Raw genomic sequence first — 26,850 nt, 5'->3', positions numbered from 1 at the left:
TAGTTTCATCATCCTACTTGAGGGGACACAGTAAGTTGCTGGAAGAGGTCCAGCAGTAGGCAACAAAGACCACCAAATAGAAGGGAAGAACACCTACAGAGAAGCTGCAAGTCATGGGATTGACAATAATGAAAGAGAGGGACGAGGGGAGAAACAATAAAAGATATACAAATTCCTGAAAGTATATCATATCGATACTGACCTTTTTTTCAAAAACATATATGACAATTCAGAGGACATACTGAGAAACTATGGAAAAAAAAATGGAAAGAAATACTTTGCATTAACTGAACTGTGGCTACCTGGAACAAGCTAAATTAAGATAGGTAATCTGAGGAAGGTAATACCTTTAAACCTTTTAACTTTCTATGCAAGCCCTTACATGCACTTATTCTTAAAATCTTCATTTACTTTAAGACATGCAGAGTATCAGTATTTTTGAGACTAATTCTCAAAAAGTATGAAAATCCTACCTCTTTTGTAATTCTATCCACTTCTGAGGTGTTCACACTTTCACTTCTGTAGACAGGTCGTATCCCACCCATCCACAATGGGAAGTCAATCCCATATCCAAATATGTAAAACAATATAATGACAAGCAAGACCACAAAAATTATTGTGGCTGGAAAGTGATACATCACAGGAACATTGCCTGAAATTTAGATAACAAATTTAGTTCAATATCAAGGAGAATTTTTCACTGTCCATCCATCCGTATCTATTCATATCTAAGACTTCATCTTCAAATATCAAGCAGGGTGGATTACAAACAGTCTCCCCAACATTTCCTAACACACTTGCACATGTCCAAACACTCCTCATTCCTGGACTTCTCTATCAATTTTTCATGCCTTCCACCTCACTCTTGGCCTCCCCTTGCCACTTCTTCACTTCAAAAATACTTCTTCACTTCAAAAATACGTACTCTCTTAATGTAAGTCTCTTCCATATCTATATTTTCACATGCCTAAACAATCTCAAAAGTCCAGTCAATACTTCATTAACCTTTTCTTTCTAAATCATATTTTTTTCATAACTGTTTCCCATTTCCATCATTAGTGAGGAAGCATCGGGAACAGACAATGATATGGCCTCTCACTCATTCATGTCCATTCTCTAGCTGTCACATGTAATGACAAATTCTTTCCCTTATGTATTCCTTTCTTACTGAATACCTAAAATTCAAAATATTCATTACCAGGTTTTGCTCTCTCTAAAGCATTCAATTATCACCTATCAATTTTCATTTTCCAAATAAAAAAGTAAGTTGAATCATACCTTCTGAGAAATCCTGCAACATCTGTACACTTACATTCTTTTTCTACATTATTTTTCTGCCAGCCACTCAACAGTCTCTTCAACAGATCAACATTCATTTTCTTATATTCAAAAAATGCTTCTAATTAATATTCAAAATTACTATACCTTTGATCTCTCCATAAAAAATATTTCACATTCATCCTTCTTCTCTCATCCAACTCTTGCTAGCAGTCATTTACAGTAATCAAAATTCCCTCTCAAAATTCACTGTGTTCCATAACATTCTCCTTTAGTCCTTTTTTTCTGATTCGTCTACTAAAGACAAACTCACACCTCAACCTTTTAGCTTACTCTCGTTTCCATTTATATAAACATCATTCAGAAATTTGAGCAGATGCAGCCTCTCTTCATCTGTTCCTGGCATTAATTCACTAATGTGGGAAACAGCAATCAAGCAGGAAAAATACAAGTTTGGATAATTAGGATACAATCACTATATTGTTACTCAATCTACACATCAAAATGTTAAAAATTTTTCTCTTCAGTCCCACCCTTCATCCCAAAAGAAACTGAAGTCTCACTTAACCACAATTATACTCTATAATCTATATAGTTCAATCCTATGGACCAAATCTATAATCACCCCATATTCCCTCAAACACCCTCTTTGTCCATCTCACTCTAACACCTGTAATGTATTTCACTCTTAATCTCTTAGTTCCACTGTATAAAGAAAAAGGGAGTAAAAGTGCACAAGAGAATTATATACGAATGAGTCTTTTCAGCATGGTTGGCAAAGTGTATTGGAGAGTAGTGAATAATCACATGAAAAGGATTGATGAACCCTTTTCCTTTTATAGAGAAGAACAAGGTGGGCTTTAGAAAGGAGGAGGTTGAGTAAATCAAAGTTTTGCACTTAGACATGCAATGAGAAAGTTATGATAAAAGAAGCATGTAGGAAAGGCATATGATAAGGGAAATACAAATGAAATCTGGAAAGATATGGTTTTACACAGCATGCATGGAAGACTGCAGAATATTGTTAAGAGCTTTTACAACAAAAGTAGTGTGCTTAAGAGGAAGCTGGGATATGAAAGAATGGTTTACAAAAGGTGTGGGTTGTTTTATAATACTGTGGTTATCTAATGTACTCATGGATAGGAAATTGCATGAAATGTAAGAGAGAGAGGTAGGGTGACTGTGGTGTGCTTCTTAAGAGAGAGAAAAAAATGAACAATATGATACCCACTGTAAAAATTAGTTATAAACTTGGCACTTTCTGATCCTATATGCTGTAATGGCTGCAAGCAAAACTTTGCCAGTGTCTCTGATATGACCATAGTTGGGGTAATTTCCTCTGCTGGGTTTACCATCAAATCCTCAAAGTATCTGTAAGACCCATGGAATGACATTACAAATGGTTAAGAAAAATTGTTAAATCTGGTTCCTGTTGTGGGTGATTCATGCAAAATCATTTAGATAAAAGATCAGACAAGTTTTAAAGATATCACCTGCAATGTACAGCAGCACTATATGGTATTTTACATTTAGGGTTTCCATGAAAAAAAGAGAAATAAAAAAGCCATAAACTCCCATAAGCCACACACAGCAACAGCAGTTTATCACATAGAGAGTGACTATTCTCTAGCAAGTGGTGGTACCTTACAAGGAAGGCAGTCCAACTCATGTTGCTAAACAATACTGATGCACCTTACAAACTTATATTTCAATATCATGTGTTTCCCTGAAGAAAAACAGGAAAAATATTAGCTTGGAAGTAAGCTAAGCATTTTGAAGAACTCTGATGCTGGTCAATGCAGTCTTAATCGAAGAGCAAAGTTGATGTAACATCCCTCACCACTCTGTCTACAACCAGATTAAATAACCACAGCTCCTTCCACAAAGCCTCTATATCAACCAATCAAATGCTTTCTCCAGATTCATAAATACCAAGGATTTCTCACACATTCTTTCAGAGCATGCACCTGGCCCACACAACCTGAGCCAAGGTATATGAAGTGATCACAGTAAACTACTTAGTACCCTGTAGGACTTGCCTGTGGATTGGTAGTCTATGGTTTCAGTACATTTTATATGACAGCCATAGACTGGATCCTTGCAAATGATGTCACTACTTGTTCCTGATGCTACCTAGCTAAAGCAAGAAAGGGAATTAAGGAAAAATCCCTCATCATGTTTTTTCCAAACAACATTTATGTCCTATTCGACTACAATCATGTCAAGGAAATTACATGATACACACAGCAGAAATACCAAAATACTTCAGGAATAAGCAAAATACATTTACAGGCATTCTTTATACACAAACCGAAAAATAAACACAGGGAATATAACACTCACAAATATCACAGTAGAAACTTATTCTAAACCTATTCTTACCTTTCGCACACATCTGGGGCCCCAAGCAAACTGGTTTTCATCCAATCCCAGATACTACCTGCAGTTCCTCTAGATCCAGGTTTGCACTCTTCTGGGATGTCATTGAATCCTCTCTTGACCATCTTTGCATGACGACGAGACTCAGCCACCTATAAATCCAGAATATGTAAAAAGACATCAGCTTCCTCTATAAAATTCTGAATCACAAGAACCAAAACTAAAAAGAAAGAGAAACTGTCAAAATGTAGGGATAATGGTACTGCAATACAAGAACTGAAAGATGAAATGGATTTTGGGTACAAGAACTATACTTCTGGGCCTACAGCAGAAGACTGAAATGTGACCTCAAAAACTCTACTAGTTTTCATTCTGGATTATGAGAGTTATGAAAAAGTCCATAAAACCAAGAATTCCGACCTAGTGTTTACCGCAAATGACCTATGATGAGAAACCAGTAAATGCAAACCACAAGCCTTATCAAAGTACTAATGGCACCTCCCTCCTCATAAACATCATTACTGCTGTCATCCACACTCTACCCCTTCTCTCTCTCTCTCTCTCTCCACACACATTGCTAATGCTGCCAGATATACTTCAGCCCCCCTCCCTTCATACAATTATTGCTATGGCTTCTCAACCACAGTGTAGCCTCACTCCCTTCTCCCAACATACATTGCCATTACTCCCCATTACACTAACCTTCCTCCCTCCCCCCTCCTACAAAACAGCCTCCTTCTCTCCCTATACACTACTAACTCTCCACACCACAATACAGTCTCCCTTACCCACTGTATCATCTCCCTTCACACAGAGTCACTGCCTTTAGCCGCACTGTTGCCCTGAACACCTCACTAGCTTTTTGCCATGCTCGTTGTTACTGTGCCAGCCAGAGAGGTAGGTAGGGAGATAATCTGTGCTTTAGTATCTTGTCTCATTCCTATTTCCATTCTCCAGCAGACAACTCTGTCATGTACAGTCATGTCTCATATCTGTCTTTGCCTTTGTACTTCTTTCCTCTCTACCCAAACTCACAGCTACCATTCCCCACAACATTGTAGCCTATCTTTCCCCTCCCCTAAACACACTGTGATGATTCCCCACCACACTGCTATTGTTCCAGCCACAGTGGTACCTCCCTACACATTTCATTACTGCTTCCAGCCATGGTGGTGCTTCCCACTCCAACGATATACATTACTATACAGTTCTCCAACACACTGTAACCCCCCATCCTTCTTGCCTACATACACTGTCACCACTCCTAGCCACGCAAGCATCTCTATCCAATGCATACTGCTTCTGCTGCCCACCACAATGTTACATTCCCCCCTCCCCACACACTATGCTGCAGCCTCCCTTCATCCTCCCCACATAAACTACTACCACGACCCATTACACTGCAGCCTTCCTTTTTCCATACACACACTGTTAATACTCAGATAAACTGACATCTTAGTCCCTTCCTTGCCACTGTCAGTGTGATATATATCATAGTTTAAATGCTGATAGTCTCTTTTATCAATTCAATTCATCTGTAATCAATCAAATCTTAAAGATTTTGATCATCTATCTCTGAACAGACAAAAATTCATATCATATAAGTGATTCAAAATTCCTTTAAAGCAAGGTTTACCCTTTGGTAAATGAACTGATTTCTCAATCTATCATGGCATGACAAAATCTTAGGAAATGAGCTACCTTGTGAAGCAAAGGTGTACTTTCGTGAAACCTTGCAATGAACAAATGAGAGGTATAACAAGCCATACAGAGAGATCTATTTTTAACTGAATAAAAAAAAAAAAGAGAAAAAAAAAAAAAAAAAATTTACAACTTACCTTGTGCATGTGTCTCCAGTGCCACAAACAGCATATGAAGAAAACATTGACCATCATCATGCCAAGGACTCTTCCCCATTTAAGTTCCTGCTGGATGTCTCGAACAAACAAGTAAGCAGCCCACAAAGCCAGAAACAGGAACACTAAACACAGTATGTGCAACCATATCTGCAAAAGACAAATCCCATCATCAACAGCTCTGGATATACTGTATTTTGATTCAGGAATGGCAATGAACAACTTTTGGTAACACATAAAAGTTAGATTAAATCTATAGCAACATACTCAGAAGCAAAAATGCATGCAAACCCAAAACTAAATAAACTCTTTTTGGGAGAACCTGCAAAATTTACTGAAAAACAGGGAGAAGATAGGTTTGAAATCTTTGGGAATTATTTGAGTTACTAATATAAATTTTACCTGATTACAAATAAGTGAGAAAAATTGGATGCATACTGGAAGTTTTGTTGACTGGAAAAATTTTATGTGTAGAGTGTGCGAGAAGGTTGCATAAATGGGTGCTTTTGACAACTCATGGACGGATGTGAAACACGTGCAAATTAGGTTAGGAAAAAAAAAAAATATATGGATATCTTGCACAGTATAGTGAGAATCAAGAGTGGAGTAGGAATATTTAGGCAGGAGCATTAGGGAGACATAGTAGGTAGATGCAGTCACTAGAAATATTAGGAAGGAACCTCTGCAAATATTGTGCAAGAGTTGCCATGTGCTATTGGCCTAATAAGGGTGAGACACTATAGGATAAGAAGCGGCACCAGAGTTAACTATTTATGGAGATTCTGTTGCCATGGCCAAACCCCTTAAGGGAGTTCCACTTGGAACAGGCATCAGAGATAGAGACAGAATAGAAACGTCATGTTTTCATTATACCTGATATTATTTCAAAATGCTATTTGTATGCACAGGCCTACTTCACTGAAAAAGGGGGATATGTTCCCATAAATAGGAACACACAGTTTGTAATCTTACCTTCAAAAATAATGCGTAGTTGTGACAGTATGATGCATTTCTTGGTTCATTTACCACTTTTGTATATATCATTGGTCTGAATGCAAACGAATGTCTGACCTTACAAACAGAAGATCAGAAACAATTTCTGGCAAGTACAAAGTTTAAGGGAGAGTCAGATAATTCCAGTCTCTGGTCTGTATGGATTCAGAACATGACTAATTACACTAAAACCTTGAAGAACAAACAATCTTAGTACAAGTAGGTATGTATGTCTCCATGCTTACTCCTAAATCTACTAAATTATACAAACCATAAAACCACTAGAATTCAGTCATTTATCAACTATTTACCTGCCTATGCATTTTAGGAAAAGGGTTTTGAATGTATATATGTAAAGATGATTCAACAAGAACAGCCTTGTGAATTATGTAACATTTTGGAAAACTACATGTTTATGTACTAATAGCATTTGAATACTCATTCAGATCACTATGATGTGAATAAGAAAATTATGTATCATTAAACTAAGTATCATCATTAAACTATGTATCATCATCAAACCTATGTACCTCCACATTTTTCAGAAAATCAAAAGCTGACTTCATCGGAGCTACTAATGACATAATGTAATCAAAGAAATTAGACTCATTTCCTTGGGGGCGGTCATCTAACTTGAAAGCACGGTGCAAGAATTCATCAACCTGAAAGGAAATGAAATCATGTAAATAGTGCACCTGAGAAGGCTCAAATCAAAATGAAGGAGTATAAGTTAATAGGGTCTTTAGATGTAGGAATTGACAAACATGTAATCACTCTATGAACCTAATGCTGCATAAAAGGAATATGCCAAGAGGTACATTCACATTTCAAAATATCAAAAACTAAGCAGCCTGACACACCTTAGATAACATATAATCATAAAAGATTCACTGATGAAAATGCCACCAACCTCATGGACATGTTTTTCATGTTTTAAGTATTGCTGCAGTAAATCTACATCATCCTTCGTTACTCGAACAACTAGATACCTAAGCATAGCATAATTTCCATCCTTAAGAATGTGTTCTGCTTCCTGAAATGAAGAGAAAACTCTTGAAGATACAGAAATTAGTGGTACGTTCATCACGTTTTTAGGACTATCTATTCTACATCTCTGTTGCCCGTTCCCTTCAAGAACTCTCTCAAAGGGGTGGCTGTGGCAAAAGCGTCTCCATAGCTGGTGAACTCCTATATCTTGTATCAATCGAAGAATGAGAATTCCTGTCCAACACTAGTTGTGTTATACTGTTTGGTCCATGGAAAATAGACATCTCAAAATATTTTACATCTGGGCATTGCTACACAGTGTGAAAGACATTGTGGTTCATTTTCTATTCTATAGAAGGTATACATTCCAAACTCTCAAACCCATGTTGGTGTTGTGTCTTCTTGATGCCAGTGGCACAGCTGATACATGACATACACTCTAGATATGCTTTATACAAAAAAGAAAAAAAAAGTCACTCCAAAAAACTAAAAAAGACAATGTATATGGCCTCTATCTAAAGGGAGAGTAGTATCATTTGTACATGACTTTCCAACAGATGTGGTGGGTAGATAGACTCAGAGGTTTGTCTATGCACTTTCCACAACAAAAAATTACGAAAAGGTTCAGAAAATATCTGACTAAAATTATTTTTTTCTATCTTTCTAAACACTACACATGGTAATGGTATCAATCTTAAAATAAGGTGACTATCAACATACCTGAAGCTGTAAAACATTCCATATGTGGTGAATGGATCGACTGTAGAATGCTTGCATGTCAATGAACCCATCATCCATGATCTTCTTTTGAAGAACTGATGATTTCTGTTGCTCAACCTATGGATAATTCATTTCTTAACCATTTATTCAATCAGAAACTAATAGAAAAAATGAACTTCAACTTCAAAGGAAACTAAGTATTCCTGTTACTTCATTCTTAATTATCACTAGCAAACCTACCACATTCTCATAATGCACACTCTCACCTTGAGATCAAATGTGTGTATTTTTCTTTTTTAGTTTTTTGAGAGAAACATCCATCCACATTTTTTTACACAAATTTTTTGGAATAACTGTCTTACACCATATTCAGTTGACCTACTTATCAAACTCTACTTCAAACTGACTAAGGCCTGGTTAAAATGCATCAATCTAAAATTCAATTCTATTCAACTACTTGAAAGTTAGGGACTCAAGCATCCAGACCAAGAGGTGTTAATCAGTCCAAGGCCTTAATTTAGCATACTTATATGGACCCTGTACATAATCACAAAACCAAAGTGTATTACAGAGACTTACATTCTATCCAATGACAGTCCTTGCTACATCTCAGGGTTGCATTTCAAAACAAGTGTACATGTAAAAGATCAGGATGCATTCCACAACCTATACAAAATCCTAGAACCAATTTTGCTACTCTTTCATGACAATTTCCATCTGGAAACTCAAGCAATAATACCATAAAACAACTAAAGAATAACAAGACTTATCTACATTTTTGGTTATGGAGTATATAGCTGACTTGCCAATGTTGTTCATTAAACAATGTACAAAGTAACCCTTTCAAAATGTTTAACTTCATCTTAAGTATTACCACAGTCCTTTTGCTTCAAAGCTGGAACACGGATAAAACTAGCTGACCTACAAGGATGACTAGAAGCCATATCAGTATGGCTATCAACAGCAAATACAGTAGACACAGTTTAAAATACAAGTTAATAACACAAATTACACAGTGTGAACAAGGGTGGTGTGCAAAGCAAGAGCGCATGTGCATAGGTCAGCAGAGGTGACTCCCAAAATGCACCATAAAAGCCAGCTCAATGTTGGTACATGCACAACCTCAAAGAAACCCTGCATGAGCTGAATAAAAGCAAATTTTTCTCAAATATATTGTTGGTAAGAGAATGGGTTCAAACAAAAGCAGAATCACATTCAATGAATCTTCATGTGTTTAAGACTACCATTACCAGGCTGTCTGTTCAATAATAACAGGAAAGGGTAAGAAAGATATGTGGTAATAAAAAGAGTATGGTGGAAAGAGCAGAGGGTGTACTGAAATGGTTTGGTCAAATGGAGAGAATGAGTAAGGAAAGACTGACAAAGATGTACGTGTCAGAGGTGGAGGGAACGAGGAGAAGTGGGAGACCAAATTGGAGGTGGAAGGATGGAGTGAAAAAGATTTTGAGCGATAGGGGCCTGAACATACAGAAGGGTGAAAAGCGTGCAAGGAATAGAGTGAATTGGAATGATGTGGTACACCAGGGTCAACGTACTGTCAGTGGATTGAACCAGGGCATGTGAAGCATCTGGGGCAAACCATGAGAAGTTTTGTAGGGCCTGGATGTGGAAAGGGAGCTGTTGTTTCGGGGTATTACACATGACAGCTAGAGACTGAGTGTGAACGAATGTGGCCTTTGTTGTCTTTCCCTAACGCTACCTCTCACGCACGCGGGGGGAGGTGGGTGCCATTTCATGTGTGGTGGGGTGGCAACAGAAATGGATGAAAGCAGCAGGTATGGATACCTACATGTGTATATATGTATATGTCTGTGTATGTATATGTATGTATACGTTGAAATGTATAGGTATGTATATGTGCGTGTGTGGGTGTTTAAGTATATACATGTGTATGTGGGTGGGTTGCGCTATTCTTTCTTCTGTTTCCTTGCGCTACCTCGCTAACGTGGGAGACAGCGAATAAGTATAATAAAATAAAAAAAATTACTGACTGCCACTTTAACTAGAAAAATAAGCAGTTCATTCTGGTAAGGAATATTTGAAATCCATTATGCAGAAAAAAAGGCATATCCCAGAATTTGTCTCATACAATATTGGCATGGCCAAGGTGACAAAAAACATTTCTAGGTCTCATCCGGATGTGCTGCAATTACCTCTAGGTTATAATTCCTATCCATTCTATCTTAAAATATACCTTCTACATACAACATGGAGCTCCTTGGCTCTTTTCCTGCTGTTTAACAAATTACGTACTCAAGATAATGTTACTGTCCTCCTGCAAATAACCTTGTCATGGACCATCATATCTCCTGTAACTTGGTCTCCCCCTTCCCCTTTCTCCCTCTACTTTTGAGACATCAATCCTTTAAGTCTTTCTTTGTTCATCCTTTCAAAATGTCCAAACCACATCACCATGGTTAGCCTTCTCAGTCACACTGTGCTTACTGACATCCCACTTAATACCACTTTTATTTCTTGCATGATCAACATTCCTCACACTACATACTGTCCACCGTCTTCCTTGCTTCTGCATTCATGGCCTAAAACTCGAATCCAACAAGCAAAACTGGAGTTACTATACCACATATACTTATCTTTACCCTAACAATCTGCTGACCTATCCTGCCACATATTTCTTAACACATTTCATGTGGCCATGGGCCACCTTCTCCCTCCGAATGGGTGCAGAAAACAAATAAATGAAAGCCACAATTTTTGTGAAACTTGCTTTAGAAATTATAAAATACATCTTAACAACCATGAAACCATAAAGACAATAAAAATAAAATACAATACCTCCTGTATACTATGGAAACAAGTTACAAACCCATTTGAGGTGACAGATGGGGGTGGGACTGTGCATTTGTTTACATAATGCCCTCTGACACAAACCAGGCCCACAGTGGCTCGTTTTACATGTTTATACTACCAGGAATAAAAGAAAATGTACCAAAACAACTATGAAACAATGCAAGATGTCCTAAAATGAATTTACAATGTGGTCATTCCCAGGTGATGGTAGAGGATGGGAGGAAAAGTCCATGCAGAAAATCTTTAGACATCCTACATACTATTTTCAGGCTACTGTCAATATTGTATGATCTTGGCATGTTTACATTACTCTCTCTAATGCTTTGTATAAAAAGTGACCACATCTACAGTCACTCAAATTTTGTGTATATCTATAGCTCATGATGTACAGATTGTGTAGGACATTTGTTAACATGTCCTACAAAATTTATAAATCATGAGCTGTAAATATATAAATTTGAGTGACTGCAGATGTAGTTACACCAGTTGTTTTGTCATTTTCATTTACATGAGTAAATGTATCAAGGCCTTTAGCAAATTTTGGTCACCATAGCAACCTAAATGGTGTACTTTTAGAAGTGCCAAGTTCAAAAACTAAGAAGCTGGATCCAACACAGATATGGGAAACCCATAAAATCTGTCCAGCACTGTAAGAGTCAATGTTACAAGGACATTAATTATCTCTTCTATTCTATGACCTACATAAGCCCCTATGGTTCCATCCACTGCCATATCCACTCCAAGGAATCTAAAGTACTTCACTTCCTCCAAGTCCTCCTTAGTCAATTTTACATGCAAGCTATCTTGTCTCATCCTCCTGCAGCACCTCATTATCTTACTTTTGTTTTCAACCTTCTCCGTTCATGTGTTCTCCTAACATTTTTCATCAACTTCTGGAGTCTACCACCACAGTCATATCATTTACAATTCTACAACCAGCAACCAATTCATCTTCCACGCTCCCAACCTTAGCATACTGTAGATTTGCTCCTCATTCTTAAGACTATTGCAGTTATTTCTTTCACCACCTTACCCATAAACAGATTCATCAACAACAGTGGCATAAAGCACACTTGAGATGAAGACCCATCTTTTCTGAGGACCATTCACCTTCTTCCCTTCCTACTTGCACATATGCCTCCTATCAAAAACTCCACATTGCATTGTGTAACTTTCTATTTATCATGCTCTATTTATCCAATACATTTGTAGCATCTTCCACAGGTTCTCTGTATTCAGTACTTTCACATGCTTTTTTCAAATCCATATTCAATATCCCTAAGCATTTCTCACATAAACTCTTCAAAGCAAACACTTGGTCCAAAAATATTCCACCTCTCCTGAATCCACAATGCTCCTCTCTAATCAGACATTCTGTGCATGTAACCATCCTCTCAATCACCCTCTAACATACACCTTACCATGTTAACTCGAAAGACTTATGCCCACATAATTCAAGGATTCAATTTTCAAAACCTTGCCTTTGTATAAGGGTACTACCCATATCTTGTCACAAGAACTCTACCAGTCATCAGGCACCTCCTCTTAAACCATGAAAACAAACATAAAAAAGCTTGACTAACCATCCAACAGAGCTATCATTCCCTTTCTTTGAAAACTTAATTGGAATCCACAAACTCTTGCTAGTTTACTAAACTTCATCTTTTGCAAGGCTTTCATTACCTCCTCTCTTTTCAACATACCACTGCCATGACTTTCACTCCCAACATCATTTTGTCCCACATACACCACATCAACCATCGAACTACCTGACACTCAGCAGTCCCTTAGAATAAACACTCCATCTCTTTTGCATGTTACCACTTCCCCATCTGCTTACCTTACTGTCACACCCATTTCTTCTCCTGATCTCCTCAAACTATTTACTTCTCTCCTAAACATTTTCTTATCCCCTCAGTAAAGTTCATACATGGAAAAATAATGAATTATCTAAAGAAGTTATAACTTGTTAGCCATGGAACAAATGACTCTAAAGTACTCTGTATAACAAAATCTTTCAATAATTAAACATGATTCAACTACCTATGCAGTCATGTAACAGAATATCTATCCTAAATATAACAAAATACCTCAATACTGTGTTCCAGTTTTTCTATTTGTTCCTGGCATTTGTTGAGCTGCTCATGTGTTCGTATCAAGTCATCATGCTCATAGTTATCACAACCTGAAAATAATAATCTCACATAAAGATGTTTGTACTAGCAGTAATCTATCTCTCTATCAGCAGTGACTCTTTCTCAATTGCATGGGATGGATCAAGCACATATAACCGATGTCACTCATAAACCTCCTCAACCCATGGCAATTATGTTCAAAGAAACATGGTTTTCCACTCTTACGATAATGCTTCATGCTGTTTCACTTTGCATATTAAAGTGCCCTGTCCAGTGAAACTAACGTTTCCATTCACATCGCCTCAAAGCTTAAAATGCATCCAAACCCCAATCATTCCTTTAGCATTCCCCTTGCAAGTATCTTTGCTCTTATCAGTTCACACTCTATCTACCCATCTCACAAGCAGTAATCATGGTACATATGGATAAAATTTGGCAAGAACTAACAGTTTCAAATAGTTAATAATAATAAGTAAAAACAAATACAGTACATATACATATATCTGGCTAATGAATTCTTTTAGAAAATATCTAGCATGAAAATTGACCTTTCATTCTAAAGTCATCTAATGCTTTTGGTTATACAATAAAACTGCTCACTATCCAGTGGAAATATAACTATTAGAATATAATGTTGCAGAGATGTAAAAAGTAGAGGATATCTACTTCCAGCAAGGTAGCACCAGGAAAAGACAAAAAAGGCCACGTTCGTTCACACTAACTCTAGCTGTCATGTGTAAGGCACTGAAACCACAGCTCCCTATCCACATTCAGGCCCAACAGACCTTTCCATGGTTTACCCAGAAGCATCATCCTTCCACCTTCAATTTAGTCTCCCGAATCTTGTTCCCTCCACCTCTGACACATATATCCTTTGTCAATCTTTCCTCACTCATTCTCTTCATATGTCCAAAACATTTCAACACACCCCCTTTTGCTCTCTCAACCACACCCTTTTTATTACCACACATCTCTCCTCCCTTTCATTACTTACTCGATCAAACCACTTTACACACACAACATACTACCCTCAAACATCTCATTTCCAACACATCCACCCTCCTCCGTACAACCCTATCTATAGCCCATGCCTTTCAACCATATAACACTGTTGAAACTACTATTCCTTCAAACATAACCATTTTTGCTCTATGAGATAATGTTCTCTCCTTCCACACATTCTTCATTGCTCCCTAAACCTTCGCCCCCTCCCCCACCCTGTGACTCACTTCCGCTTCCAACTTTCTACTTTTACACACTTTTCCAACCTCTGCAGTTTCTCACACGAATCACCACCAGAGTTGTATCATCTGCAAACAACTGGCTCACTTTCCAGGCCCTCTCATTCACAACAGACTGCATACTCGCCCCTCTCTCCAAAACTCTTGCAATTACCTCCCTAACCACCCCATCCACAAACAAATCAAATAACCATGGAGACATCACACACACCTGCCACAGAGAATGCAAGGTTAAAACATTAAGAGTACAATAAGAATTACTTCATAGTAAGCTTTAATACCCATGTAACTTTTACCTTTGTCATTTGTACTGGGTCCTGTACTTTGTGATGTACCACCTTTGGTGCCCTCAGCCAGGTCTTTCTTTTCATGAAGGTTTGCTAGCATGTCATGTGGATCTAAGTTGTCCTTAGTTTCCTTATATAGCTGGTTAAGGTAGTAGTTTATGTCATCCTCATCCTGAGCGTATATGTCATCACCAGCAACCAGAAACATCAAATATAATATGCCCAGGCACTGTATTTGTCGATGCATGGTGGCCTACAAAAAACACAGATCTTTAACTTCTGCAAGACAATCAAGCCGTAAAATGTAATCATCTTTGGGGTAAGGGAGAGAGAGAGAGAGAGAGAGAGAGAGAGAGAGAGAGAGAGAGAGAGAGAGAGAGAGAGAGAGAGAGGGGGGGGGGGGGGAGGCAGGCAGGCAGGCATATACAGTAAGCCCAATTTTAAGGTGCATAACATCACATGATAAACACAGTTTAACACACTTTTGTAATACATGGCATTATGTTCACTGGAAATAAGAGGATATGAATCACTGCTCTCATTATATCTCTCCATCCCATCTGCAGGTTAAGGGGAAATATTAGTGTAAATGCTACATAAGAACCTCGTAAAATACATAACTGTTAGGATTTTACAAAAGTATTCATTTTGCAGAATCTCACGATCTTTAATTTTATAGCCTGTAATTTTTTCTGAGCGATAAGAATGAAATTGATCATAATCAATTTCAGTCTTATCTTTCTTAAATTTCTTAAATTTCAAGTTGATTGAATATGTAGAATCTGTAAAATGCCAGAAATTTCTAATGGATTCTTAGGCCAAATGACCTTCTCACATTTCTGTTCTTCATTCTATCTATCCTCTTAATTCCAATTACAGTACAATAAGCACACTATCCATGTCAACTACTCCATGTGCTTCAATTATCTTTCAAGTAGTAAAGTTTCTTTTTTAATGGTAGTGTAATATATTGTATGGAAAATAACAAAAAAAAAAAAAATACAGAAAAGCAGTCGCTATGATCATCTTTTCTCCTAATACTTTAAATAGTCGATAGTAGTGAGGGCTATGAATATCTGGGGACATAGGGGATTATTTAACATAGAAGTACTTGAAACATTTCGGTAAATCAAGAGGAACTACGAAAATCTTGCTTAACTTCACCTAGCAGCCAATATTTACCAAATGTTTTTATGTTATTTGAAAAGTATGCAATTATTACAATTTCAGGTTTACATCCTGCTGCTGGGCACTGTATGCAATCATGTAGGTCCTAACACATGCAAATACACAAACTTGTTCAAGCACATGCCCTTCACCATGTGGCATGATACTTCAGATGACAATAAAGTTAGTGTATTTTCACTAAAATATGATATATATGGTCAGTCTAGGCCCCTATGTGATGTCAGGTGAAGTTTTCCAATATTCTGTTGATTTCTAGGATAGAGTCATCTACTTTTATGTTAATGTAATCAATTCCAATTTTCCTTGATTTTCAGAGCCCTCCCCACTCACGATATACTTAAAGTCACAGGATAAAAAAATTATGATCATAATCATGTTCCATATCCAATGATCTACTGTTGCATGAGAAAGTATGATACATTCACCTCCCAGATTCAAGGCAATGCTAAACTTACGATTTCCCATGCAAACTTTCCAAACATTCTATACTTATGAGTTTTCCAATCACGAGTTTTCAACTGACACTTTCTAAATATCATCCTTTCAAAAGTAAACTACTAAATATTGAAACTCACCATACAAAATGATATTGCATTATGATTTCCCAAACTAGCATCTTACTTTATAAACATTCTTTTTTATAGCATATGATATGGCACAGACAAAAGCATACTCTAATTATGCCCAATTCCAATGAACAGTAAGGTAATACTGTCTTTTTTGGCTTTGAATCGCAATCAGTGTCAGGACATAAAGTGATTCTGTTTTGCAACACTAGTTTAACATTCAATAAATACAATAATAGTTTCAGAGCATAATCTCCTGCTTTATACTTTATCAAACAATATCAAATAAAGTCAAGAGCTGTACCATATATCAACGAAAATGTGAGGTTGAATAAAATATGACACAATCGGAAAAAAGTAAGAAAACATAAGAAAACCTCACCTAACCTCCAAAGAAGTCAAAGTTTATCTTTTTTGTTCATCGGTCAATTTAAATGTCATAACCATAACTGGGCAGGATGATAACGGTGCAAGATGTCAGCAAACAAACATATGGCATATTCCAGCCATGTGATCCCCAGATGCACATGAATTTAATGTTGGTATATTTCTTCTATAATTTCTGCCACAAGGTGAGGGTTTTAAAGGTTCTATTTTACAAGTGATTTCAGTGCATTAAACATGACAGCTGAGAATGGATGGATGGAAGTAAATGAAGGCATTTCTTTGTCTTTCTTGGATCTTACAAGATAAAAATGTGAACAAAACTAAAAACTTGGATTACGTAATATCACATTTTCCCTGATATACATAACTCTTTCTTCAGCCTTATGTAATAAGTGTTCAATGAAGCTCTAAATCATGCTCTGCAACAATTAATCGTATTGTATTCTCTAAACACTTACAATGCTCTGCTAAACAATTTTATTAAATATTCAGAGGAACTAGCAATAAGAGAACTAAACTAATGAATGACAGGTAAAGTATGAAAATACATGATATTCTCATATAGTTTAGAAACTTCCTTCTTTAAATATCTCAGGTTATACTAATATATATATATATATATATATATATATATATATATATATATATATATAGTACTCGGCTTATAATAGCTTTCATAAGGTAATGATGAGTGGTCCCAATGCCCTAGAGAACAGCTAGCTTATTTTTTTTCCTGACTTACTGAAAAACTTTTTTCTTATCAATATAATGGTATGTTACTTCTAATTATGGCTTGGTAACTATATTGTAGAAATGTTTAATTCAAGACACATGAGCCAAGGCACCATAATACACGGCCTGTGTGGGTTGACTCCACACTAAACACAAGCTTTTAGCATCATTACAGTTTCGGAAATCAAGTAAAATATTTGTTACGTTAGGATAGGTTAGGTTAAGTTGAAATTGTTTCTGCCATGGTTTTAATATTGCCTTTGAACGATTGTGAACCTTCAGTTCTACCTTACAGATGTGAACGGACGAAACGGTAGTGCTACCAAGCTTTTAAATCTTGTTGCACAGATCATGGCAATTAACCTTTACTCATCACAAACACACACAAAAGCTTTAACTTACAGTTAAAGTATCATGAATAAAAAAATCTTCTTGCTCAGTAGATCAATTGGTAGGGGACAGGAGGCTAGTGAGAAAGAATTTCATTTTGAAGTGAAGTTTCGTGGCGTCGCCGACTGTTTGTTGTGCTGGGCCAGCATGACGTCACGGGTCAGTGCCAGTACTACCTTTATTTTCATTTATTTTTATTTACAATATTCTATTAACGAAAGTACGGATTACATGCTTCTTTATCATGTAAAATATCTGTGTAAACGATACGGGATTTCAAATGATTCTGATTTTTTTTTGGTGCCTAACATTACATGAAAAAGTCGATAGGTTCTCGGAGATGAACATTACATAAATAAATTAGGACTATATTAAACTAATTTATATATATATATATATATATATATATATATATATATATATATATATATATATATATATATATATATATGTGTGTGTGTGTGTGTGTGTGTGTGTGAAAACACATCACAGAATTAATAATTCCATGTTTCACTATCAGATTTCTGGGGAAAACACATATCTAAAAATGACCAACCGGCTACGTTTCACTGAAGACATTTCATCGATTCGACAAAATTTTACTGACAGGAAAAACATTCCGGTAAAATTTCTCTTACATGACTTATCTAAATTATCTATTAAATCTTAAACAAATGCATTTTCAAATTTGAACATAACCCAGCAAATAATCCCAAGAAGCCTTCAGACCATCAAGTATATATATATATATATATATATATATATATATATATATATATATATATATATATATATATATATATATATATATTCCATGGTTTACCCCATATATATATATATATATATATATATATATATATATATGGGGTAAACCATGGAATATATATATATATATATATATATATATATATATATATATATATATATATATATATTCCATGGTTTACCCCATATATATATATATATATATATATATATATATATATATATATATATATATTCCGGCCAAACCATTTTACCTCTTACAGTTTGAGCCCACTGCACAATGTGGTTTCTAAGTTACATGATCGTTTATCAATTCCATTAAAAACCTGTTTGTTATCTATAATATCATTCCACAGGAAGAGCGCTTGTACATGTACGCTAAGCTTATATGATCTACCATTTTGAAAGATGTATGTACAAAATCAACACATGAGAGAATAGAAATTAGCTGCAGATAGGCTAACAGACTGCGGAGATGATCATGTCTGCCAAATATGGTTTGAATATTAAATACTCGTCAATATAAACCATTACTAAGTAATGAGTAACAGTTTTGTTACGGATCGTATGATCAGCAGAGACTGTGCCTTGGCTGTGTTACCTCAAGCTTAATCTACAAGTACAGCTGAAATTATGGGACGTAGTCGTTTACAAAACTAGGCTAGACTTCCGGCAGAACTTACTCATGATTCAGTTCGCTGAACGTTGCTGGAGAGCGTCACTGCCGACTAGCTCAAAATGAATGGATCCATGTCCATATTTCAGGTAATACTCCCCGAGGCTGTTGGTGCTGAGCAGTAGCATGACCCATAGTAAGTAGGAAAAAGGTGTCGGAGGCCGTGGACGACGCCATACTCTTCTCTGTCCAAAGAAGATAAAGTGTCAACAGTGATTTATCAACCCCCTCAACACACACACACACACACTGTTTATGTGTGGAGACCAGCCAGACGAGGACTGGTCGTTATGTTAACACATTTCTTCGGACAATGAAGCTGTGCAACCCCTCCCTCATCCCCACAGGTTTCCTTTATAAGATTTTTTTCTTAAAAGTCAGGTCTACAAACACCAGAGGATCTCGGATTAATTTCTAATTCTTTTTTCTAACATTATGTTTCTTGCATCCGAAATAGCCTTGACTGGGGATGTGTTTTGCCAGTGTATTTCTTGTATTGTAAAATACACAGTTTCATATTACGTGAATATGGCTGAAATTAGATGGGGGTGTGGGGGGAAAAGAATATCTCAAGTCGTAGTATATCTGTTCTTCGAAGACTATGGGGTTCCTTAGAATCAACCCGGAGGCGGTACTCATAATATAATAACCAGAAGCATCAACACGATGTGGAAAGAGGGAAAGAAACAGAGTGGAAAAGGAAGATTCCCTAAAGTATGTGGAGCCTAAGAGGAGTGGGTCTGGCTAGGTGACAGACGGCCCCTGTCTGGCTTAATATTGATCTGGGCCATCTGAGCTAGGCTCGCTCGCTCGCCTGCCTGGTTAATTGGGCTTCAGGCCTATGAAATGCCAGGGTTATTGAGGTCGTCAGCATCATGGTCCAACATCAGAGAAATGACATAATCTTCGGATGTAAATCGTAAGTTGAAATATATTCAATTTTACTTCTCATACTGAAGACCTGTATGAGAATGTTGACTTTTGAAGCAAAACTTCAAAAAATAAAACAAGGTTGTAATCTCCTATCTTATATCTTGAACTATGTATGTTTAGATAAATTCTTCTGAGTGACCTGTTGACCACAGGAGACGGAGAGTCAGCTGAGGTCAGACCTAGTGAAGGTTGGGAACCACACGAGTTCAAAGTCAGTCAGGTGTGTTCGGCGCGCGGGACGAGGAGTCCTGGACCAGCGCCACCTGTCATTTCTTCCGTTGTTTTATTGGCTTCATTTATATCACGTGAGGTTCAGCCAGGAATGGATGGCTCATATACCTCCCCTGTTCGCAGCGAGATGGTTCGCGTCATGGAGTATTTCGCGCGAGAAACCGCGATAAAACGCGGTCGCGCTTCTGGGTCCTCCGCTTTCACACGCGGGTTGCCCAGTTGATGAGGTATTGATAGAGGGACTGAATACCGGGATCCTGGTGGCCATGAGGGACATGAGTGAGGAGGAAATCCTCACTCATTGCCCTCAGTGACGTAATCAAGCGCTGGTATTGCTTCTGGTACATTTATACACACGTACGTGTGTGTGTGTGTGTGTGTGTGTGTGTGTGTGTGTGTGTATGTGTGTGTGATCATCTATCTGCACTGTGCTGGGAGGGAGTTGTACACCCGTGGGTCCCCAATTCATGAACCACCTCCACTATCCCACGTTACATAACTTCAGATCGCTACAGACGTTCATAATTTCTTCATTCAGTTTGATTCTAATAATCCATTACTCTTACAACACCAAATTATTCGCTTATATCATGTTATCTTCTCTGGTTGTTCTGTCTCTCCAGCATTTGAGGAACTCTGCAGCGGTAACATCATCAAAATGGTTTAAAATCTAGAGATGTTTTTGATTAAATAATCGTTATTTTTCTCCTTCGTAGAAAATATTATGTCATCTACCCAACACCTCAGGTGTCACAGTTCGAGCAACATTCTCTCCTTCTTCTAGACCTTCTCTACCAGTTCCTTGTGCTTCACTCGTTGCAATGACAGAACTAGAGAAGATAATATATTGTTTTGTGCCTGATATAGGAAGTGATCATTGTGATGAATGTCTCCTTATCTATGTACTTGATGAATACGATTCATTTCGATGAATGTCTACTTACTCATGTACTTAGATACGAGTCATTATGGTGAATATCTCCTAATCTAAACTAGTCTAATCTGTGTTCAACAAACAGTTTTTTTCCCTTCAAGATTATCTTACTTAGGGTTTTAGAAACAGGTTTAGAACGATGTCAACTGTGCTGACCTGAGGTCGGCGCAGGTCACACAGGGAAGTGATGATACAATCTCAGGTCATACCAAAAGGTAATGATTCAAATCCTTTTCACTGGTATGTTTGTGATGATCCAAAACATAGTATGAAAAAGTAAAAATTCAGTGAGAGGTTCACCACAGTCCATAAGGGGAGTTACTTGGGCAAAGTTCCTGCGTGGAGAGTGAGTTGTGGGAACGGTCAAAAGGTTGGAAGAAATCATGTAGAATGGTTCGACTCGTCTCTCTGAAGCGTCTTCAAACACCTGAACCATCTAACGTGAATCATCGTTACTTCAGACGGATAATGTCCACATTTTGTTCACTAAAAATAATGCAATTTTTAAATCAAGTGAACATAGGTGAGAACATTACTATTCAGTAAACCCTATATGTAAACACCAATCCTATCAATTCTTGCAGAGAGTCGTTCACCTGCACTGATATTCGAAACATGTATCGAAACTTTCATCCTGGTATATTGACCCACCTGCAGTAGAGTCAACAATACTCTCGTAATGGAAGCTTTTATAGTGAACACATCCAGACCTTCACCCAGGTTTAATATCTTATTGCACACACACACACACACACACACACACACACACACACACACACACACACAGACACACATATACACAACCAAATAAAAGATATTGATTATATATATATATATATATATATATATATATATATATATATATATATATATATATATATATATATATATATATATATTATTTGCTGCCACATTAGCTTCCCGTGACGTAAACGGAACAATGCTACGTTTAGTAAGTTATGAAGGAAGTATTTACTTCCCAGGAGGACAAAGACTGTATCAAAACTTGTTCCAGATATGTGGGAGGATCTTGCCTCTTAATCCTGCCGTCTCTATCATCCTAGGAAAACTCTTGAGACACTTCTCTGTCCAGTGTTGCCACCACATGTTTGCGGCGCTCCTGATAAACACATCAGGATAAGGGAGGAGAGGAATGTGGTCTGGTCAGGATAATCTTGTTGGGTCCTGGTACGTGTGAACTGACGTGCGTGTGTGTGTGTGTGTGTGTGTGTGTGTGTGTGTGTGTGTGTGTGTGTGTGTGTGTGTGTGTGTGTGTAACTTTCGTTGTGATAGTGTTACCTAAAATCAACCAGAAGATACTAACGAATGGTTTGATGTTAATTACAGTAATGAAAATAACAGAATAATAATAGTAATAACAGCAGCAATAGTAGTAATAGTAGTAGTAGTAGTAGTAGTAGTAGTAGTAGTAGTAGTAGTAGTAACAACAACAACAATAACAGCAACAGTAGTAGTAGTAGTAGTAGTAGTAGTAGTAGTAATAATAATAATAATAATAATAATAATAATAATAATAATAATAATAACTACGTACATACACAGGGGCAAGATCCTGCCATTCATAAGGACGACGTGTTCACTGTAATGTGCTCGCTGGAGTTCCCTAAGGGTGTCTGAAATGGTCTCGAAGAGGCAGTGGACACGGACCATGTGGTCCTCCGTGCTTACTAGCCACTCAGACTGGTGTCGGGAACGAGACAGTGATGGTTCCCTGGTGGAGTAACTCCACCAACACAATGTGATGTGGAGGGTGGAAGACCACACATGGGTGGCACTGTGAGAAACCCTGCTTCCCAGAGCCGTCAGGATGTAATGATAATAATAATAATAATAATAATAATAATAATGATAATAATAATAATAATAATAATAACAACAGTATATGCTTAGGTCTAAGGAATTAGGTCGAGTTCAATTATACACTGGAAGTGGCACCTATAACATATATGATATAAAATGGATCTCATTCAAAGCCAATACAGTAAACTCAATGCTAATATCTTAATAATTTCTCGCATTACTGGCACAAGATATTTGAAAATCAAACCACTTTCCACGGAACGGGAAACAAGAACAGTTTTCACTGTGGTGCAAATTCTGTGCTGTCTTCTCGTTCGTAACAGTGAAGAAAAGAAAAAATACACTAATGGCACTGCTGGGGCGTGGCAAGCCTGGGTGAAGCCTTCAACCAATGCAACACATTGTGGACACAAGATGGTGGAGGTTCAGGGTAAAAGCGACGGGCCATTTTTACATATGCAGAACAGAAGATCGTGACAAAGAGGAAGCGGGACAACCTTGAACATTTAATTTTATTCCGGCAACCAATCTATCATCATAGAGACAGACAGACACAGACAAGTACTTCAAATATAACCAGTTAATTCAAGACCATGCAGGCGATACTAGTACGTGTGTAAACACAAACCAAGTGACTACGTCCCTTGGAATATAATTGTTCCTGTAAAGCTTTTAATTTTGAAGCCAACGCCACACTTGCACCATCCATAGCAAGCCTAGCCACGTCCCGCACACCCGACGATGACCATCGAATCGGACAAACGGACATCAGAGACCAGTGGATTATTGTAAATATTTCTTTATTAACACTAATAAGTTCTTTAGCGAATTATCAGTTATTATATTGATGTGAAATATTCATATGTGTTTATTATGTTGCTTTGACGTGCAAGGTAATTAGATAACCCGATTTACGGATCATATGGGGAGATATAATTGCATTGCGTTGCTCTGTAATCGAATTAACATCCGGAAAATTTGATTTTAGCTACAGTTAGAAATATTAAAGTGGGTTGCAATCCTCCCTTTCTCAAAGTGAGGGAAAACGTTGATCACATATTGCAATCAGAAAAAATTAGTTGAAAGAAATAAAGAATAGAAAGGTTATTATTGTTTTATTAAACCGCCTCGCTATACATTGATGCTAAGAACTGCTCCACTTACACTGTCTCCAGAACTTACATACCCCTGCTTGCTTGTGTGTCCAGCGATATCTGGCCGTACATCCCAAACGTCATATCGTCAACATACCACTAAACCCCAACATTTCCACCACTCATTACTACTTTCTCCATCACTTGTTTCACCAACATAATTTCCTATTGGACGACAACCTGTTATCCCCAACATTACCCTGGTGTTGGAGAAGTAAGATTCGCCTCTCCACCACACTTCCCCGGGCAATTTGCTCTGGCTCACACAAAATCTTTTTTCATTTGCTGACAAACTTCAGCTCCAGCAAATGTCCCGCAGCAGCCAGCCTCCTACAGCTTCCCCCACAGACTGTGTTCATAACTGAGCCAAAGATTGTTTCTCTCTGATGACTTCGTCTGATTGCTTTCCCGATATGGCCAGCAGGAGGAGGTTCCACCTGGCCATCTACCTGATGCAGCGGTACAACCTGGCCAGCCTACTACCTGGCCATTGGCCTGTTGCAGCTGTATTCAGGTACAGCTTGACCAATACACCTCTGTCGTTAGCCAGTCAGTCAGTAACTGCAAGTCTAACGTCATGAACAGTCCGGACTGTCTGAGGGAAGGAGCAGACTGTCTGTGTAAGAGACCTCTGCTTCACACAGTTCCGGAACTGATTCAGGTGTGGCTGAGAAGCCAAACATTTGTCAGGACGCCCCCGTGTGTGTGTGTGTGTGTGTGGCGGACGGTGACAAAGCACGGAACTCCACTACCGTGAGCGAGGAGAAAGATGTGGAGGTTTTCTTACGGAGAGAGAGAGAGAGAGAGAGAGAGAGAGAGAGAGAGAGAGAGAGAGAGAGAGAGAGAGAGAGACTCTACCCCACCGCTCCCCTGGTGCCAACAACGAGATTTTGCGTGATCTCTCTCTCTCTCTCTCTCTCTCTCTCTCTCTCTCTCTCTCTCTCTCTCTCTCTCTCTCTCTCTCTCCGTGAAGAGATGTATGACTGGGACAGCTGATCCTCCTTACAGCCGCTGGTCAGGGGCTGCCACAGCTGAACCATCTCTCTTCCCTCCAGTTGATGGTGTGGTCGGCAGGCATAACGCGTCCTACCACACCAGAGATGCAGTCCACAGCTGGTGGTGGTATATACGATTAACCACACTCGTCTAGGCGACGGTGTACGCTGGTCGACCTACGCTAACCGATGGTACGCTTAATATATACCCCCGGTACGCTGACCGTATATCCCCCGGTACGCCGACCGTATAACCCCGGTACACTGACCGTATATCTCCGGTACGCTGATCGTATATCCCCGGTGCGCTGATCGTATATCCCCGGTACGCTGACCGTATATCCCCGGTACGCTGACCCAAGCCTCAGGCGAGGGTACGCACGCTGGTCGACCTTCACCCAGTAATGGTACAGTTGATAAACGCCGGTACGCTCAGCCAGGCCCCCCTGGAGACGGTACGTGGATGGTGGCGGTACACATGGTACACACTCAGCCATCCAGACTCTATGGGGAGGGGGGGGTGTTCTTTGGGTACAGCAGGCACCCCCAGAGACAATGAGCCAGCGGACGAGACGCCAGTACAGACAAAGAAGTCGTGTGGGAATCCCGAGCCGCTGTGGTGAACGGTGACCAGGGACAGTGGCTACGACGGTACGATCCTTGGGTACGACGGTACAGTCCTTGTGTACGACGGTACGATCCTCGGGTACGACGGTACAGTCCTTGTGTACGACGGTACGATCCTCGGGTACGACGGTACGATCCTTGTGTACGACGGTACAGTCCTTGGGTACGACGGTACGATCCTTGGGTACGACGGTACGATCCTTGGGTACGACGGTACGATCCTTGGGTACGACTGCAGCGCATGATGGCCAGGCCTTTGACTTGACCCAAGAGAGTCAGGTCAAAGGCCAGGCCATTATACCTAAAGGTCGTAGGTCGAAGGTCAGGGTCGTACCGTCGTGCCCAACATGATAACGACCCATCAAAGACCCAGCAGGAATTATGCTGTTAACAAACTCTGTTTTATCCTAAGCGGGAGGGGGGGGGGGGTGCACAAGTGTCCCCCCCCCTCCCGCATGTGGTTGGTCACTACAACCTCGGGGTTGTAACTTGCACTGTCAAGTTATAAGTTCCCCTTACTTTGCAAGTTACAGAAGCACCATTATAATTCCAGAGAGCAAGTTATTATACGTGTATAATCTGGGGGGGTATATTACTGCTTGTATACCTCCCCAGGGTTAACATACTGTTAGTATAATAACGAATTTAAGCGGATGGAATAACGTAAACAAGGCAGCCAGACGCTTACCAACACTATAAGTAGCAAGAATAAAGTTTACCGTCAAGTAAGGTATTACTTAGAT

The 26,850-nt window shown here is 38.5% G+C and overlaps 1 protein-coding gene across 6 annotated transcripts in view; it reads right to left on the bottom strand.

The window, feature by feature from the left end:
• The window catches only part of LOC139746260 (uncharacterized), a 224,400-nt gene that overhangs the window by 12,667 nt on the left and 184,883 nt on the right, over positions 1 to 26,850 (bottom strand). For 3 of the 6 annotated variants that reach the window (XM_071657291.1, XM_071657290.1, XM_071657292.1), the window contains 9 exons: positions 14,718 to 14,961; positions 13,136 to 13,230; positions 8,214 to 8,330; positions 7,417 to 7,539; positions 7,037 to 7,168; positions 5,496 to 5,663; positions 3,661 to 3,809; positions 2,510 to 2,649; positions 474 to 652 (listed from right to left, as the gene is read on the bottom strand). In XM_071657291.1, coding sequence (XP_071513392.1) covers positions 474 to 652; positions 2,510 to 2,649; positions 3,661 to 3,809; positions 5,496 to 5,663; positions 7,037 to 7,168; positions 7,417 to 7,539; positions 8,214 to 8,330; positions 13,136 to 13,230; positions 14,718 to 14,961 — 1,347 coding nt within the window. Of the gene's footprint in view, positions 1 to 473; positions 653 to 2,509; positions 2,650 to 3,660; positions 3,810 to 5,495; positions 5,664 to 7,036; positions 7,169 to 7,416; positions 7,540 to 8,213; positions 8,331 to 13,135; positions 13,231 to 14,717; positions 14,962 to 17,983; positions 18,123 to 19,419; positions 19,598 to 26,850 lie in introns of those variants that run through there. The other 3 variants (XM_071657293.1, XM_071657295.1, XM_071657294.1) reach the window with 2 other exon arrangements.

Source organism: Panulirus ornatus, chromosome 64, assembly GCF_036320965.1.
Source record: "Panulirus ornatus isolate Po-2019 chromosome 64, ASM3632096v1, whole genome shotgun sequence".
Taxonomy (NCBI): domain Eukaryota; kingdom Metazoa; phylum Arthropoda; class Malacostraca; order Decapoda; family Palinuridae; genus Panulirus; species Panulirus ornatus.
Note: the sequence above shows the minus strand (reverse complement) of the source record. Positions and strands in the feature narration are given on the sequence as shown.